The sequence below is a fragment of the Notolepis coatsorum genome, assembly GCF_963971535.1.
Source record: "Notolepis coatsorum genome assembly, chromosome: 17".
Lineage (NCBI taxonomy): Eukaryota > Metazoa > Chordata > Actinopteri > Aulopiformes > Paralepididae > Notolepis > Notolepis coatsorum.
The window spans coordinates 45,691,949-45,711,107 of record NC_140181.1 but is presented as its reverse complement, the minus strand read 5'-3'; the positions used below and the strand labels follow the sequence as shown (position 1 = coordinate 45,711,107).

Genomic DNA, 19,159 nt, shown 5'->3' with positions numbered 1-19,159 from the left:
TTGCGTACTCAGCCCATTACTGTACACCCTGCTCACACATGACTGTTCCCCCTCCTACCCCTCCAATTACATCATCAAGTTCGCAGACGATACCACAAACATATATAAATATCGGTATTTCAAACATTGTCACCGATATGGCTGTCCGCAACATGTCATTAATTGTGTACGTGAGGTGGTCGATCAATGACTACGTTAACGTGAGCTAGGTTAGCTAGCATGAGCTACCGGTAGGGGTGGACGGTATAAACGGTATGAATTTGCTCTACGGTATGGATTTTGACTATACCGTGTAACCGGTAGAGCAGCTCTAAAATAGCAATGACGTCAACATGCAATTGTCATTTCATAATAAACACATATCACCGCGGCGCACAGCAAGTTTCAATTTCAGTTCCTGGCATTTTTAACCAGTGGAGAAAGGTAAGAGATTTCCCTATCGTTTTTCTTATATGAATTATTCTACGTTAATAAAACATACCTGGTGATCAACTACAGTTTGCTGTAAACATTATGATATGTGTGTAGTGTTATGATAACGACGGCTGCAGCGGGAGGACGGCTGCAGCAGTGGATTTGCGAATAGCATGCAGCTGCAGAGCCGCAGAGCCAGGGGCGCTTTCAGGTCTGGTCACAGGCCCGCTCAACAGCGCCCCCCCCCCCCCCCCCCCCCCCCCCCCCCCCCAACGGCTGAATTGCCAATGGCTGAATTGGAGTATTGCACAGTGACTTTATACGCAAAAGTAGCCTAGTTTTAAGTTAAAATATTATAAATCTACATGCCTTGAGGATGTCATTCTTTATATAGCCTGCCTATCAGGCAAAAAAAAATATTCTAATGGAAACACTGATACCGTGATATATACCGTTACCGTCTATGCTTCAAATTATACCGTGATATAAATTTTAGACCATACGGTCCACCCCTAGCTACCGGTATATGGAAAGACTGTAACGTTACTGGTGACATTGTGATTTAACTTGGAATACTCCTTTGCCAACTTGCTGTACTTTGCTTGCAGGTCTGCAGCCATTATTGCTGGATTATGAATAGCCCCAACTTTAGCCAAGGTAACGTTAAAGCTAGCTTTCGGTTAGCTGTTCAATGCTAATAACACCAGCCACCAAGCGAACCCATCAGAGCTCCCCGTCAACAGCGCTCTGGCATTGACACTTTAATTCACGGTCGATTAAGCACACGTTTGTTTTATATGCTCACTCAACAGACCGCAGTCTGCCTACAGGAGGGAGGTGGAGGACCTTATAGCCTGGTGTGACAATAACAACCTGGCGCTCAATATAAATAAAACAAGAGAGATCATAGTGGATTTTAGAAGATCAAGGCCTGACCACTAGGGCTGGGCGATATGACGATATTATATAAATATCGGGTACAGTTCATTAACGATACACTTTTTAAACGTATCGTGGATATCGTGATGTTTTGCCCTCGCGTTAGAGGCCGCCGCGGCTGAGATGAGACTTACAAGCGCAGTGAGACTTACAAGCGCAGTGCTAAATGCTTCTCCTCTCTCTCTCGCCTCTCCCTCTCGCAGAAAAAAAAAGTCTTGCCCAAATTACGTCATCTACACGCACATACACGCACGCAAGCGCACACACCTAGCCAGAGACAGAGAGGCGGTGGCTCGGTGCTAGGGATGCCCCCTGAAACCCAGGAGTAAGCTCCGACGTTAACGGTACTGCCAGGGCCGCCTCAGGGGGGTGTGCGAGCAGTGCGGTCGCACAGGGCCTCGCGGGAAGGGGGACCTCGCAAAAAAAAAAAAAAAAAAAAAAAAAAAAAAAAATTATTAATTTTTTTTATTTATTTTTTTGCGAGGCCCCCCTTCCCGCGAGGCCCTTTTTTCATCACAGACCTAAAATCTAGTTTTGCTTATATGCTTATATATTTCACATTAGACACGTTTGTAGAATGTGTCTGACTTCCTGCCTCTGCGGCTCTGCAGACTGCAGTTTTCCGGTTTCTGCGGATTTGCTGCTCTACAGATTTAGGATAGTGTTTCCGGCCCATCCGCCGACCGCCGTAATACCAAATAGAAGAAGAAGACACACGAGGTAGATAATTCAGCGCTATTCAGAGGAGCGAGGCGAGTGGATGTCTTTTCAAAAGAAGGAGAAGAGAACTTGTGAGCAGATAAATCTGTTAGGCAGCAATACGCCGAAAGGTGTCCAGTCTGCCGGAAAGTACTCGAAGAAGAAGAAGAAGAAGAAATTACACCGTGGGCCAAGAAAGTCTCCTTCCAACTTTACCATTGGCGCCGCGTTGATACTGCGTTATGGTGAGTCAACCTATGATTATATTCCCGCCGTGGACCTGACCTATCTCTCTTTCTCTCTCTCTGGAGCCAAACTGGTCGACTAGCTAATATATTACTACTAGTAGCTAACGGTGTGTGCCTGGTGAGAGCACCTGGCTGTATGTAGCCGCATAGCTTGCAGAACGCAGAAGCAAGCTATGCGGCTACATACAGCCAGGTGCCTGATTGAGCTAACTGTTAGCCAGTTAGCTGTTTAGCGTCAGCTGGGAACGTTCGTTTGATGCTATCAGTTAGCTTGAGAATAGCAGGCCCTGGCACTCTGACTACGACATCATCTTTGACAGAAGATGTAGTCAGGCCTGCACCATGACAAGGCTCTGGCCATAGCTTATTTGTCCCGACAGCGAGAGGCCTTTCGTCAACGTGGAGACCTGTGTTGCGGCCTTTCGCCCTGCGTTTCTTTTGTGCAGGTAAGATTAATGAAAATGTCATGACATTACCCCACTCTTCCTTCCTTCCCCTCCCGAATGTTTTGTTAATAACGATGTTTTTTTCCAGGCAAAACATATGCTACTTCACAACATTTGGAGATACGACATGTGCTGTGTGTGAATGGTCGTTTGTGTAGCTTGGGTAGCGTTGGGCCGTTGGCCAAAGCTGTGTGTGGCCTGGTGTCACAGTACCTGGCTAGCCTATTTAGCTGATGTCGGCCATTGGCTCCTTGCTGCTTTGGTTTCTCTGGTATAGACCCTCTTCTTGTTGGATTTAAGTGTTGATCTTTGTCTTTTTGGATCTCTCATACATGCTCTAGTCCAGGGGTGGCCAACCAGTCAGAGACTAAGAGCCACAAAAAAATTACTGTGGTACCACAAAGAGCCACACCATATACCAGCGTTTCTCAACCTTTTTTTTCAGTCACGGCACCCTTCATGTGTTTATAGGTCTCACCCTCTGGCCTCTGAAGTTGCTAAAGTCTTTTTTATTTGGGCCTCACAGGGTTAAAAGGACCCTGTGAGACCCACGGTTGCAAAATTACAAAATCACTTTTAGCCATTTAAAAAAATAATGTTTATTTAAAAAATGTTAAAGGGGAACTATTTTACTATTTCTTTCACTATTTGGGCACTTTTACACAATTCCTGTGAGTCTATGGAACACCTAGGTTTTTTCAAAAAAAATGCATTGTTTTGTATTTCTAATCAAGTACTAAAAACCGCATTTTTCTACCTCAAGATCTTAAGCCGTTTTGAGGCTGGGCTCCAACCACTGTGTGGCCTGGTGCCAACTGCCACATCAACTGCCACATTATTATGCAGCTGAGAAATCTCTGACATCACAGATATGCACATTTTCAGATGACTCAGTTCAGTGAGGGTGAATATTGTGAGAGGAGAATTGGAAGAATTCGCCAATATGAGAATTAGAGACATATATCCTATTAATATAAGTCCACATAGCTAAGAAACAATGGTAAACACTGAAAAAAGCCATTTATAAGATAGTTCCCCTTTAAGCACATGTATAGTCAATTGGTCCTGTTGTTCAGCCTCACAATGCTATTTGATAGTAAATGTGTTTATATGTCCCACCCTCTGGCCTCTGAAGTTGCTAATTTCTTTTTAATTTGGGCCTCACAGGGTTAACCTCTTAAGCCCGAGATATACAGTAAAAGTGTATATTTTCAGCATTATGTTTGTTTACCAATTATTTTAACTGTTATTAGTGAAATATAAGATTATAGAAATCTCAGGGCATTGAGTCGGAAACCGGCGCATATTGACAGGAGGAAGTGGCACAGCCAAAAGTGAGTGTAGTCTTTTGAAGGAAGAGACTCAGGGCTTTCAAATTTCGAAAAACTACCCTACCCAGCTCACACCAGCCCCTGTCAATCATCTGACTTCTGGATTTACTTTTTAATTTCTCTTATTTTTTGGGATTATCTCCCACAAACCTGAACGTTATTGCCATAAAACAGAACGCAGTTAGTTTCTCTACCTTTCTGTGAACGTCTTGCAAAAAACGGTGTTGCAATATGATGAAAAATGGTGGAGAAATTTACATTATAAAAAAGATGGCAGAATTCAGTACTGTATCTACAAAACCTTCTGTTTAATCATCTTCCCTTTATTCATTTGCTTAGATTTTTCAGGTCTGGTCAATTTTAGCATGGTGTTATTTACAGTCAAAGAGAATTTTTTTTTTAAATAGAATTGATATTCTCCTTTGGTTCATTACAATTTACTCAAGCCTAGTAACAGACACACTATTTCTGACACTGATCCATATATGTCCCTAGATTCAAGAGATACCAAGAACATGCAAATGGACCATTTAAAAAAAAAATTTAAATGTTTATTCTACGTCCTTATGGAATGAGTGACATAAAAAAAAAAAAGTAAAAAAAAAAAAAAAGTAAAAAAAAAAAAAAAAAAAAAAAATATATATATATATATATATATTTTTGTATATATATATATATATATATATTTTTGTATGGATGGAAGAGCCGCACATTGACGGGCAAAGAGCCGCATGCGGCTCGCGAGCCACGGGTTGGCCACCCCTGCTCTAGTCTCTCTCTAACACACACACACATGACAAACACACATGTTCTCTCTCTCTCTCTCTCTTTCTAACACACACAGTCTGCCTATGGCGGCCTTTCTCGATGGCTAGGCTGTGCTCAAGGATCTTCAGTCACAGTGCTCAGGTATTCTGCCACTGTGTACTCTCTGTTTAGGGCCAAATAGCATTTCAATTTCTTTCCAATGTGTCTCTCTCTCTCTCTCTCTCTCTCTCTCTCTCTCTCTCTCTTGGATTTAAGTGTTGATCTTTGTCCTTTTGAATCTCTCATACATGCTCTAGTCTCTCTCTAACACACACACCAGGGTTCGAAATTAACGGGGGCTTGGGGCATAATGCCCTTGAAAATGGACAAAATGCCCTCGAAAATCAGTTAAGGGGGGCACTTAATGCCCCCGACAGTTTACTAATTATATATATATATTTATCCGGTAATGGAGCGTCTTCTGTGTATCGTACGGTTCAGATGACGCGCAAATAAAAAAATTCATTTGGCGGAGCCGGTGTCCTGCACTGGCTGCAGCAGCAGCAGCACTGCAGCCAGGTGCTAGTCAGTTTGTGTAAAAATGGCACGCACAATATAAATCAATCTTCATTACGACTTTAAAAACATAGCCATTAACATTACATAGGCATACACACATATTGCCATAGCGTTAGGAGTTTGTAAACACAACGCACGTTTTAACTATGGTAGCCCGACGCAGCCCGCAAGCTAATACTGTAGTCAATGAAATGTCACCGTAGCTACTAGCTACTGTAGCAGAGGAGGAAATGGGAGTCTGAGAGGCGGGGTGTTTAAAGACAATGATAGGCGTTTATTCAACATCCAAGAAGGCTAACATACAACTGTGTTTTACTAACACCAACCGGGACTATTGCCGCTTTTCCACTGCATGTTGATGTTATGAAATATGAACTCCTAACGTTACCGGAGCTGATAATAACATTGCCAGCTGGTGGTCCGTGACGCTAAAATGTCCGTGGGGACCCGGCGCCAACCCATAGATAGTTCCAACTCACCGAATTACGTAATCCACCACAGTTGCACTCAATATTTAAATAATGTTAGTTTAAATAAATGTAGACAGAAACATAATAATTTCAAGCAGAAAACGAATCTTTCCATTAAGAACTGACAATCAGGGAATTTAAACATGGTTGACATTGTTTTTGTGTGTTTATATTAAAGAAAGGAAAGTCTAGTGCTGGCTGAGCATATTGTTTGTTTGCACTAAGTTAATACTTTGACAAATGTAGCCTATATTTTTCAGTCAGTTCGGTCTTTGTGTGCCAAACATTATTTAAGGCTGTAAACACTGTAAACCTTTTATTTTATTTTTAATAAATGAGAAGCATGTTTAGATTTGAGTGTTAAATTTTTTTTAATAAAAATTAACATATATCGAACTGAAAACCGTGACCCCAAAATCGTGATACGAACCAAACCGTCCATTTTGTGAACCGTCCCACCCCTACCGTTTATCATAAAAATTCAGTGCCCCCGAAATACAAAAAAAAGCCCCCGAAAATCAATTAAGGGGGGCAAAAAAAGCCCTTGAAAAAAAAATTTAATTTCTAACCCTGACACACACACATGACAAACACACATGTTCTCTCTCTCTCTCTCTCTCTTTCTAACACACACAGTCTGCCTATGGCGGCCTTTCTCGATGGCTAGGCTGTGCTCAAGGATCTTCAGTCACAGTGCTCAGGTATTCTGCCACTGTGTACTCTCTGTTTAGGGCCAAATAGCATTTCAATTTCTTTCCAATGTGTCTCTCTCTCTCTCTCTGTACACTGTATATTGACTGTAGAACGGGAGCTCTCTCTCGCTCTCTCTTTTGCTATATGTTGACTGTATCATGCCCCGCCTCGGGCAGCGCTATTATTTAAGAATATGTTGACTGTATAAAAAAAAATATATATATATATATATATATATATTTTTTTTTTTTTTACCTTTTGGGGGGGGGGGGGGGGGGGGGGGGGGCTCGCGTTAAATCTCGCACAGGGCCTCGCATTTCTCCCAGGCGGCCCTGGGTACTGCTATCGGTAAGTTAGTCTATGAGCGGATTAGCTACGGAGCTAACAGAGTGTACCATCCATCTGCGACACAACAGTGGCAGCAACAGTGGACACGGAGTAATGTTAACGTTATGTGGAGTTCATACTACACTACACGTATGAACTCGACATAACGTTAACGTTACTCCATTTCCATGAAGTGTTTAATTAGCAGCAATCTGTTGTTGAAAATGTAACGTTAACCGGAAAACCGGAAATGGAATGCGAGGACAGGAAGCCGTCATGAAGTCGGCTTCTGGCCCTTGTAGTCATATATATTGTAGTCTTTTAGTCTTATTAACTAAAAGATTTTAACAAAATAAAAAGCAGCAGCACTATTGGATAACTGAGTCATGTTTGCTATGTATTTCTTTCTTTAGGGGAGTAGAACATTTGTTTCACAGTTTTAGCATGATGTTTTATAGATGGCTAGGTTAAACACAGGTTTTTGTTTTTAAGTGGGGGGGTTTGATTTGATTGAAGTTTATTTCAAGTATGCAACACAACAAACAAACATCAAGTACAGATATAGCCTTAAGCCGTTCAAATAATAAATGTATACATACATGTAAATAAATAAATAGTTACAATATGTAATCTAATCATCTAAATCTAATCTAATATATAATATAAAAAAACGAAAGGCTAAAATGCTAAATATATAATCTAAGAATCCAATCATCTAAATCTAATATATAATATAAAAATGCTAAATGCATGAGTCTTTTGTCTTTAATGTTCGCTTGCAAACTCAAATACTGTCTTGGTAAGCCTCATAATGAATTGTTTGGGGAAAAAAGGAAAAACATTGTGATGTGTATCGTGTATCGCCGAAAGGTCAGAAAATATCGTGATATCATATTTAGGCCATATCGCCCAGCCCTACTGACCACTCCCCTCTGCTCATCAACAACGAGGTAGTGGAGAGGGTCACTGAGTTCAAGTTCCTGGGTCTCAGTGTGAGTGAGTTCATAGTTCTCTAACGTTAGTCTGTCTTTCCTCAACGCTCAATTCTATAAACACTTGACCGATACCCATCAATGCACAGCGCTCTAGCATGTTCTGACTGTGAACACCTAAAGCTGAGGCTCAGACCGACCGACCGTTTTAGATTTTTGGCAAATTTTCCCTTGTTATAATTTGTATGTAAAAATAATGGTTGCATATATAGAGGGGGGCGCCAAAACTGCACAAAAAAAAAATTAAAAATTAAAAATTAAAAAAAAAATTATAAAAAAAAGCTTTTTTTTTTTTTTTTTTTGCGCCCCCCTCTGGGTGGCGCTCTAGGCGACCGCCTATATCGCCTGTAGGAAGGTCCGCCCCTGTCTGTGTGGTTCTCCAGCTGCACAAAGGCAGAGCAAAAGGCTCTACAGAGGGTGGTGAAGGCGGCAGGCAGGATCGTCGGGACTCCTCTACCAAACATCACCTCCGTCTTCACCTCCCGCTGCCTCCACCACTCCAAATGTATCATCAAGGACCAGTCGCACCCAGCACATCACCTCTTCCAACTCCTTCCCTCAGGAAGGAGATACCGGTCCATACATGCCAAGAGTACAAGATTTAAGAACAGCTTTTTCCCCCAAGCAGTCAGACTGTTAAACGCTCATTGACTGTCCCCTCACGTGCACCATGCACTTACCTGGACTTGATAATCACTGATTACCACCCATCATGCACTTTATTATTTAAAATATTCAGTTATGTACAGTGTTATATGTGTTATGTGTTTATGTATGTATATATTGTACTACGGTCTGTGGGAGCTCCCCTGAAATTTCGTTGTATACTGTGCAATAACAATTAAAAGTCTATTCTATTCTAACAAACACCGTAATATTAGTTTAATAATACATGTTTGTTTGTTTAATACTTACTCGTACATCCACAAATAGTCGGTGAAGGGTCTGCCTTTCTTCCCGATTGCGTGAATGTTGTGGAACATTGTAACGTTAGCTAACTGTCTTGCTAGTGTAAACTATGGATGAGTCGGTTGCACTAACCAGTTGAGCTAACGGGTCCTCCTAGTCTAATGTGAGCTATTAACGTTAACAGCGTTCGTTCAGCTGTCAGTGTCACACACGGAGGCAACACGCCGCACGCGACAGGGCGAAGTGGATGGGCCAATGAATGAGCACACTGTGCCCACCCAGTCCTCGTGGGAGTTGTAGTATTATGTAGTATCACCTGGATTGACTTAATTATTGCAGATGCCTTTTGTAGACTACAATGTTTTTTTTCCATTGGAAAAAAAGTCACCCGCCACAGAGTTACCCGCCACTGCCGAATTCTACCCGCATTTGGCGGGTGGCGGGTGTTAAAGGAAAACTCCAACATTTTGGGAAATTAGCTTATTTAACATCTTCCCTGGAGTTAGACAAGAAGATACATACCTTTTTTGTCTCTGTGCGTGCATTTAGCTTTGGGAACAGTCGCTCCGTTCGCGTAGCTTAGCTTCATCACTGGAAGTGGGGGAGGACAATAGCCTGACGTTCCCTTACAGTGTATACAGTCACCAAATACACTCCAAATACAACTCCAAAACGTTCATGTAAACATGTTGTGACCTGTGTATTTACCACGTGGAGAAATAAAAAATAATTGAATTAGACAATTACGTTTTCTAAGCAAATATACTCGGAACTATTATTTGCCTAAGCACTCGTCTCTGCGCGCAGTCAGTGATTTCTACGTGAAGCCGTGTTTGTGGACATTCTCATTAATTCAAAGGATCCGAACCGATTGACGTTTATGGATACCATGATTTAAAATCCTCTTACCTTGACGATTAAAAGCCTCCCCAATTTAGAAAACAGTAATCCAATGGCTGGTATTGATAATATAATACTAACTACTGCACATAGCTAACCGGAGCTAACACAGAACTGGATGGTCACTAAAGCAAATATAATGACTTCCTTTCTGGGGTTTTCAAAATAAAAGTGCGAGTGTCAATGTCAAGCCCTGAACATTACACATGGATACAACAAGGACAAGACCACATTCACTTAAAAAGGTAATGTTGGTATGAAAAGACACAAAGGAGTACTAACACAGAGTGAGATGGACCCTATGTATACGTTGTTAATGAATCCCTTTAGCGCTTGAAGTGCACTAAAACATCGTAATAACTTTTTTTTTCATATAATGTTGGGTACATGCTCAGTAGAGTTAGAACGCTCTCAGTCTTAGGGGCTGTGATATTTTGTTAGCACACTTTATGCACATAGAAGTGCAGTGGCAGGGGCGGCTACGTGGCGTAGTGGGCAAGGCGCTCGCCACGAAATGCTGGAGACGCTGGGCTCTACAGTTCGAGCCCAGCGCTCCACATTTGCTTTCAGTTTAGCTGGTCGTCCGTACTAATACACATTGGCCGTATTAGGGGGTGGGAAACTGATGGGTGGGGATCGGGCGTTGTGGACAGCGACTCCTACAGGTCGGTTGGTGCGCCTGCGCAGTAGAATCAGGAAGTGTCGGGGGCAGCGTGAGCCTCCCACGCGTTACTCCTCGCCACTGAGAGATCGAGCTGCGCAGGTGAAAAGATGCGACTGCTGTTACCTCAAGTACCGGAGGGGACTTGTGCTATGTATGACTTAGTCCACATTGCAGCCGGCTTGTGGGAGGCAAGAAACAGCGTCCGTGACAGGGGAGGGTTGAATTGGATGATACGAAATTGGGATGGGAGAAAATATAGAAAATGGGAGAAAAAGTGGATACAAAAAAAGAAGTGCAGTGGCAGGTTCGCTAAGCTAATGTTGTTAGCCGAATGCTCTGATGGAGGCCGCCATTTTAAGTTTTAAGTTTAAAGTGACATCAGCGATCTACGGTACGACTCGACAGACAAAAGGGAATGTGTGTGTGACGTGTGTGAAATTTGTACAGTAGGTCCCAGTGAGAATTGCAATCAGTGTGTACTGTGTACAATCCTATTGTTGCTGTGTTGGTTAAAAAAAATAAAAAGCTATTTAAATCAGAATATGTTCCATTCCATGTCTGACTATTTCTGAATCTATTGACCATTTCAAGGAATGTTTGGTTACTATTGGGCTTCTAGCCTTATACGGAACTTATTGTGAATCAGCTGATAGGGTTTTGGCTAGACTATACTTAAAGAATAAATAGAATTGCATTATTTACAATATAAAATTACTTTATTTAAATTTTTTAGAAAACTAGACAAAAATGTCATTCGTTTTCTGCTTACTAAATCTAGACTAAAACAAAAAAGACTAAATCGAGACTAAAACTGACTAAGACTAAAATGCTCAGACCTGTAGTTGACTAAAACTGACTAAGGGAGAGAACGTTCTCGGTGGCTGTGGGTCCTTTTAAATCTGACCCCACCCCCCTCTCATGTGGGGTACCACAGGGATCGGTGCTAGGAGCCTAGGACCACTCCTTTTTGCCATTTATATACTTCATCTAGGCCTCCTCATCAATAAATTCACCGGCATTGAATACCACTGCTACGCAGACGACATACAACTACTTTGCTCTTTTAAACCCGACAATTTGGAGAAACTCAGCCTTCTCCAGGAGTGCCTGCTCAGCATTGAGAGTTGGATGGGGAGCAACTTCCTCCAGTTAAATGCAAAAAACTGAGGTGCTGATCGTAGCAGCTGAAAAGACTGCAGCTAGAGTGGCCACTCACTTGGGGTCCCTTAAAGACAACATACGTCCCCACCTGAGAAACCTGGGTGTTGTCTTTGACCAGGCCATGAACCTAGACAAACATGTCAAAACACTCACCTGCTTTTTTCACCTCAGAAACATTGCAAAACTACGCACCATGTATCTCACTCTGAACTAGAACTGTCCGTGCATGCTTTTATTTCCTCTAGGCTTGACTACTGCAACTCACTTTTCACCTGTCTCACCAAATCATCTACAAATGGTCCAAAATGCTGCAGCCAGGCTACTCACAAGGTCAAAGAAATCATGTCACATCACTCCCATTCTGGTATCCCTGCACTGGCTCCCGGTACACTATAGAATTCACTTCAAAGTCCTCAATTTTACTTTCAGAGCACTCCACGGTCAGGCCCCTATCTACATCACTGAACTCATCCATCCCTACACCAACACCCGCTCACTCAGATCTGCCGATGAGCACCTCCTGGTGGTCCCCAGGTCCAGGCTAAAAACAAGGGGTGATCGAGCCTTGGCTTTAGAACGCTCTCCCCCTGGACCTGCGAACTGCCCCCTCTGAAAACTCTTTTAAAAAACAACTAAAAACACATTTGTTTAGACAGGCCTTTGGTCATACATAGGCACTCTTTCTTGTCCTCACTGTTCCCATAGTTTTGTTTTTTTAATTAGTGACTCTTGATTTTATCCAAATTCTTTTATTCTACTTTTTGTATCTGGTTTCACTGTTTTTTAACTGCTGTCTGTTGTTGTTGTTGTCATTTATTTCTGATTTAGTTTTGTTGTGTTTTTTATATACTAAGCTGTAGTGTAAAGCACCCTGTGCATTCGTGCTGTGAAGGGTGCTATATAAATAAAAGTCATTCATTCATTCATAAACGAAAAATAAATGAAGGTGACTAAATATGATGAAAACGAAAAAGGAGCACATGACTAAGACTAAAACTAAAATTAAAATAGCTGCCAAAATTAACACTGGCTGTGAGGCACCAGGGGATCAGATACAGAGGGTCAAGGCTGTCCCCGAAGCCTGTTTTTGGGATTCGAACTTCATCAGGGTTTTTCGAACGGACGTTCGAACCTTCGTTTTTAATTTAAAAAGAATAAAAAATATATATATAATTTAAAAGAAAATTATCCTCAAACTAAATCCTCAATTTGAATAAAGTGATTAATCTGATTAAATTAGTATTTTTTCTTTTATTAAATCAACTTTCCAGCTCCAGACCCAGCTAGGGATGCCCCCCGGACCCCGGTTTTAAACGGGAACCGGTACTATATTAGAAAATACCGGAGTATTTATAAGCTCCGACGTCCTCGGTACTGCTATCGATACTCTAGAGAAATTATTATTATTATTATTATTATTATTTAAAAGTTGCGAACGATCTCTCCTCTCTCTGTCTCTGCACGAGAAGCAGCGAGTCATTATTACACACACTCCTCGCGAGTCGCGCTACACGTACATACGGGTACTCCTTAATGAAAGCGCTGTCAATAGTATGCAGCTGCAGCACGTCAGACAGCAGCGCTTACAAGCCCCGCACATACAAGCCCCGCACACCTGATGTGCTGCAGCTGGAAGCATCTCAGCGCTGTCTCCGTGCCGACGCGCGCTGCACACAGACACAGACAGCTCTGCATGGACTGAGTCGTGATGGCGGATAGAGCGAAGCGTTCACAAGTGCAACAAAACATTTGCCAGTAAGGGTGGCAATACGAGCAATCTATCAAAACATTTGTTTGCAAAACACTATATTAGTGTGCAGAAATGCGCCGTATTCGACTGCCTTGCGCGCAGTGGTCCATCTGCATCCACGTCCACTGCAGCCGGTAAGCCAAGATACGGAGTTTCCTATGCTAATAACGAATTATTACAAATAGGCTAATAAACAAAATAATTGTTTAGCTACAAATACTACAATCTAAAAACTTTTTATAGATCGTCAAGCTGAGGTCAGCCACCAATGTGTCCCAGGCCAGTGAGCCCACCACACATCCTCCCTCTACCTCCACCACCCAAAGTCCTTTCTCCCTAGCAGCTAGAGGAAAGATGACAGAGGATAGGGTGAACGAGTGTCACAGGGCTGTGACAAAGTTTGTTGTCAAAGGCCTGCACCCGTTCTCTACAGTGGAGTCCAAGGACTTTAGGTAACAACTAATCATTCAGTGTATATCGTTTTTTTTGTATACATAGTTGTCTAACTTGTCTGTTGTTGTTATAAGTTATTATTGAAGCAGCTATTCCCACCACTCCACACACATTTACAATAATTCAATCATTTCTAATCTTTACTGTAGGGAGATGACCAAGATGACCAAAAAAATTATCAAAAAGAACCGATAAGAGTATCGATAAAGTACCGAACCGTTAAGCAGTATCGATAGGAGTAGTAGTATCGATAAAATCCTAACGATACCCATCCCTAGACCCAGCCCAGGGAGAAGCCCCAGCCCAACTAAATCAATTAAATCAACTTTCTAATGAATATAACTCATCAGTTTCTTCTACTATAATATTAGTGTAGCCTAATCTTTATCTGCAACTGTGAAGAAAAACAGAATGAATAGAAAGAAATATAAAAAGATTTAATAAAAAAAGAAATTTTGAATGTTGATTTAGAATTCGAATGGCAACGTAACAAACGAAGGTTCGAACGTTTGAGCTCAGCCCTAAGAGGGTGCAACTGCACCTGGGGCCCTTGGTGTCTGGGGGCCCAAACGCCTAACCAGCGTAAAATTGGTTTTCTTTACATACTCATTACATAGACTGGCTACACCGGCATTAACATTATCAACAGTCCCATTATAAGGAGGGGTCCCATACAAAGTCCTGCATTTGAGCCTTTGTGACCTAGTTCCGCCAGTGTTGGGGCACCCTTTTTGACTGAGCTGATCTGGATGATAGCTGTAAATCAGAGCACCGATTGGTCCCATTAAGCGTGCACACAGCTAGATCAGAGCATAATGCCTACAGTCAAGGCCCTCTTCGTACCTCTAATGCCCCTCTTCAACTGCTTTAAAACCTGTATGCCTCCAACTTATAAAACAGTGAAAAATTCGTCTGTCTCCCACTTCAGCTGTGACTCCCCCCCCCCCCCCCCCCCCCGTCGAGTGCTAAGGTCCCGTGGTTGACAAAGCGGAGAAGGGTTGCTGCTGCTCTCCGACCGCACCAGTGAACTGGAAGGGGCCCGGGTGAGGAAATCCAGACGTTTCCAAATTTATCGTTGAATAAACTGGCAGCGCAGAGAGGGTCTGACAGGCCATTCATCGTGGCGGGCGCCGGCCCAATGCTGTTGCACGGACAGGCTACTGCGCTTTGATTTCCTGTCCTCGCCGCCATGACGGATGGCAGGGGGCTACAGAGGGGGAGGGCAGAGCGAGGCACCCGGCTGCACACCACACTAACACCAGTCCACAACCATACCACACTATGCACTGTGGCGCGTCACTCACCCCCGCCCACCTCTCTCTCCCTGGCCGTCCACTCGCGCCACTCTTTGTCGCTGGGGGCCTTTGGTGCCAGAGGAGGTGAGAGCTTAGGGGGGGAGCCGGGAGGCGCGTGCGGAACGTGAGGCGTGTGCTGGTGGAGCCGGGGCCGTGTGTGCAGGAACCTGAGGCGCGCGCTGTTTCGCACTAATAGGAACACAATACAGAAAGGAAATGAGCCTGCGAGGGATATTTACAATAGAGATGAGATATGATCATGCCGCCTACAGGGGATATTTAACCCAAGTTAATAAGATGAGTCAGAATTATGGAATAACAAAACGGGCGGTGGAAATGAAATACCTTTTACAGCAGGGAGTGAATGGACAACCTGTAGAGAGTATCAAAGGATGATTTATCTTTTTTGTAGGATTTGCAGATTAGAATGAGGGTTTTTGACCTCTGACGTTACACGAACGAAGAAGAAGCCCATGGAGCTGGATCACTATAGACTCAGCCCATGGAGCTGGATCACTATAGACTCAGCCCATGGAGCTGGATCACTATAGACTCAGCCCATGGAGCTGGATCACTATAGACTCAGCCCATGGAGCTGGATCACTATAGACTCAGCCCATGGAGCTGGATCACTATAGACTCAGCCCATGTATCACTATAGACTCAGCCCATGGAGCTGGATCACTATAGACTCAGCCCATGTATCACTATAGACTCAGCCCATGTATCACTATAGACTCAGCCCATGGAGCTGGATCACTATAGACTCAGCCCATGGAGCTGGATCACTATAGACTCAGCCCATAGAGCTGGATCACTATAGACTCAGCCCATGGAGCTGTATCACTATAGACTCAGCCCATGGAGCTAGATCACTATCACTATAGACTCAGCCCATGGAGCTGGATCACTATAGACTCAGCCCATGGAGCTGGATCACTATAGACTCAGCCCATGGAGCTGGATCACTATAGACTCAGCCCATGGAGCTGGATCACTATAGACTCAGCCCATGGAGCTGGATCACTATAGACTCAGCCCATGTATCACTATAGACTCAGCCCATGGAGCTGGATCACTATAGACTCAGCCCATGGAGCTGGATCACTATAGACTCAGCCCATGGAGCTGGATCACTATAGACTCAGCCCATGGAGCTGGACTGAAGAGTGGAGTGGAGAGACCCACGAGACCTACATGGACTGAGAAGGTCAAAGTTCAAGTCGTGCCTATAGAGTCGTCATAACTAGGGCATTACAAACCCTGGGGACTTTTTATTCCTATTCTTGGGTATTTGAACTGGGCGTGGGCAGGCGGCGCGGTTGTTGGGGGGGTAGTTCATGCAAAATTGATTAATTGATCTATAGCTCATAATGATAAAGTAATGAGATCACTTTGAGATGAAAGCAGGTCAATAATAACACCAGGCAGGCAGGTGGGTGGAAATGAGGAATATTAAAAGTTCCTCTGTTGATGCACGGTAGGTGCAGAGAGACACACTGGAGGTGGAGGGGGGGGCGGTGATGAGAGGACAATGAGGTTTGCATCTCTGGGGTGAAGAAGCTGCATGTTAAAAGGCAAAGGGAGCATATTACAGTGTGTAGGCATTTCATTTTTCACACCAATGTCGGCTTTTGTACCCAGCATCCACCCCCCTCCCCCCCACCACCACCCACTCTCCCCCCTCTGTCTCTCCGCAGTGTAATGCGCGACTGTGTTTTTGGTCGATGCCTGATTAGAAGATTTAATCTGAGGATTTAATGTATAACGAGGCAGTGAAGAAGTTCCGGTGGTTTAACCCCCACCTTCCCACTGAGTCTCTGGAGCAAAACCTGGGGGCCCTTTATGTTTTGTTACAGACAGGGGCCTGAAGTGAAGGGAAACGTGCTTTTCGCCTGGCTCCAGGAGGTTGAAGGTATAATTGCACTCGGTGGATGTATTATTCAGCAGCAAAGGTTACTGGCGTGGATGAATGTGAACCCGAATAAAATTATAGAGCTCTGGAAAATAAGTAGGAGGTATCATCATCACACATTGACAGCAGCAGCAGGCAGAGGAGACCTTGCATTGTTGCTTTTAAGGATGGAATTAAAGCAACATTCCCAGGGAAATAAAAACTAAAACAAAAAACTGAACTTGAAATATTTAAATATTACAGAAAATAGCATCAACATTCTATTTAAAATATGGGATTTGCAGCAGTAGTACTGGGCCCTTTCCAGGCAATGCTACTCCTCATGACAAAGTAGGCTACACTGCATCATGTGAACGCTTACCTTCTCTCAGGAGATGAGAGTAGATCACCCAAAGGAGCAGGAGGCAGCAAAGTGACGCACCTCCACCTGCGGAAAGCGTCTTCACTCCCGACTGCATCCTCCCTCGTCCGGCCGTCACCTATGCCTTGTTATTCCAACTTGAAAGGTCGCTGTTTAGCTATGAAGGAGGTCGGTGGGGCAGAAGGGAGAATAGTTATTCCAGTAGTGTTTCGATAGCCTGTCGTTGGCATCCATTTTGAGGGATAATTTAGGGGAGGAAAAGCCCGAGCGTTTTTGATGGACTGATATCCCGCTTATCAAATCTCCTCTTTATCTTCCAAAACGACTGTCAGCGCGGGGGATCAGTGCGACACTTATCCGGGGCTGCGTCCAACCAAGCAATCTGTGGATTTGGCAAGTTTATTCTGCCGTTTTTTTTAAAAAGTGGAATTCAGTGAACGGCTTTCGCAAAAAAGAGTGGTCTGAAGTATAGACAAATAACAGTCCGGTAGGCTGATCTTACCCCAAGGACAGACCGGTGCCAAGTTCAAGGGATGGAAAAGAGGCGAAGCGCAAGACCATCCGCAAGCATCGTCTTTGCGCCTGTGGGCGACGCGGCACCACACTGTCACCAACTTGTGCGCTAAGGCTGAGCGAGTAGGACCCTCGGGGAAATAGAAGTGAACCTATTGGACATTATAGTCTACCATCACAAGTTCACAACCCTAACTTGTTCAATGTAAAAAAAAAATAATAATAAATTAAAACGGCATCAAGAAACTGTTTGATGCAAAATATGCCATTATTGCCACATGCGTGCCATGTTCAAAATGTCACACCTATAATCGTGCGGTTCAAACTGCTTTATGTCAATTTGATCGATCTACTCGGAGCGCGTCCACGTGAGAAAAAAACCCGCATGGTGTTAAAAGTTGTAAATGAAACGAACAGACCCAAACGACCCGACGAATGCTTGTACTGTAGTCACCTGTATGAGCTTTTATATGATCAAATCGGGCGCTCTCGAAAATTCGGTGATCACTCGCCTCCTCAGGAATTCACTCCTCGCAAAGTCAATGCGTTGTTCTCTTGATCCATCGGCATAACCGTGACGGAATTGTTGTCAGGCTGTTAGTGGCAAGCATATTTGAAGTCGAGTCACATATTCGCCCTCATTCGGTCAATTCGCACGCAGGCTCATCTGAAGAGGATTTCCTTGGTATCCATGAAGGGAAAGGCTGCACAGTGAGTTGCCCTCAGTTAAAATGTTGCCATCTGCCTCTCTCTCTCTCTCTCTCTCTCTCTCTCTCTCTCTCTCTCTCTCTCTCACACACACACACGCACTCACACGCTCACTCACTCATTCACTAGCTCCCTGTCTCTCTCACACACACCACACCAGCCAAACGTTCATGTTCCCAATTTCACTAATAAGCATGGGAGAGAACTTGGACTATAAATCCCTAACTGATTAATCTTATTTAGACACATTCACCCATATGTTTTAGCCTAAAAAACCCATGATAGCACCAGCCTTGCCTACATTTTAACATCTTACTTCCTCTCTTCACATGCAGAATCTTGTAGGCGGACATTGCCCATGGCCGGGTGCTGGTCCAGGGTCAGCCTTATGGCTTTGTTTTACTACAGTCCACAGACACAAGGCTTCCCTCCTCCACACACAGCCATAAGACATGGCCTACTGTAGGCTGTCCGCACTGATTTGGGTCTACACAGTAACACTGAGGTCTACATAGTACTAAACAAGCACACATCTGCAATGCCACGCATGCATGCATTTACTCACACATACACGCGCACACACACACACACACACACACATACACAATAAAATAATGTATAAAACATTTTGTAGTGATAAGTTCA

General features: G+C 43.5%; 1 protein-coding gene across 1 annotated transcript in view; it reads right to left on the bottom strand.

Annotated features, from left to right (window-relative positions):
* Window positions 1–18,532, bottom strand: part of tafa5l (TAFA chemokine like family member 5, like) — a 138,950-nt gene extending 120,418 nt beyond the window's left edge. Inside the window, exon 1 of the mRNA XM_084332884.1 lies at window positions 17,294–18,532. Within this exon, the coding sequence (XP_084189010.1) occupies window positions 17,294–17,390 (97 nt within the window). The 5' untranslated portion in view covers window positions 17,391–18,532. The remainder of the gene's footprint in view (window positions 1–17,293) is intronic.
* Between the last annotated feature and the right edge of the window lie 627 nt (window positions 18,533–19,159).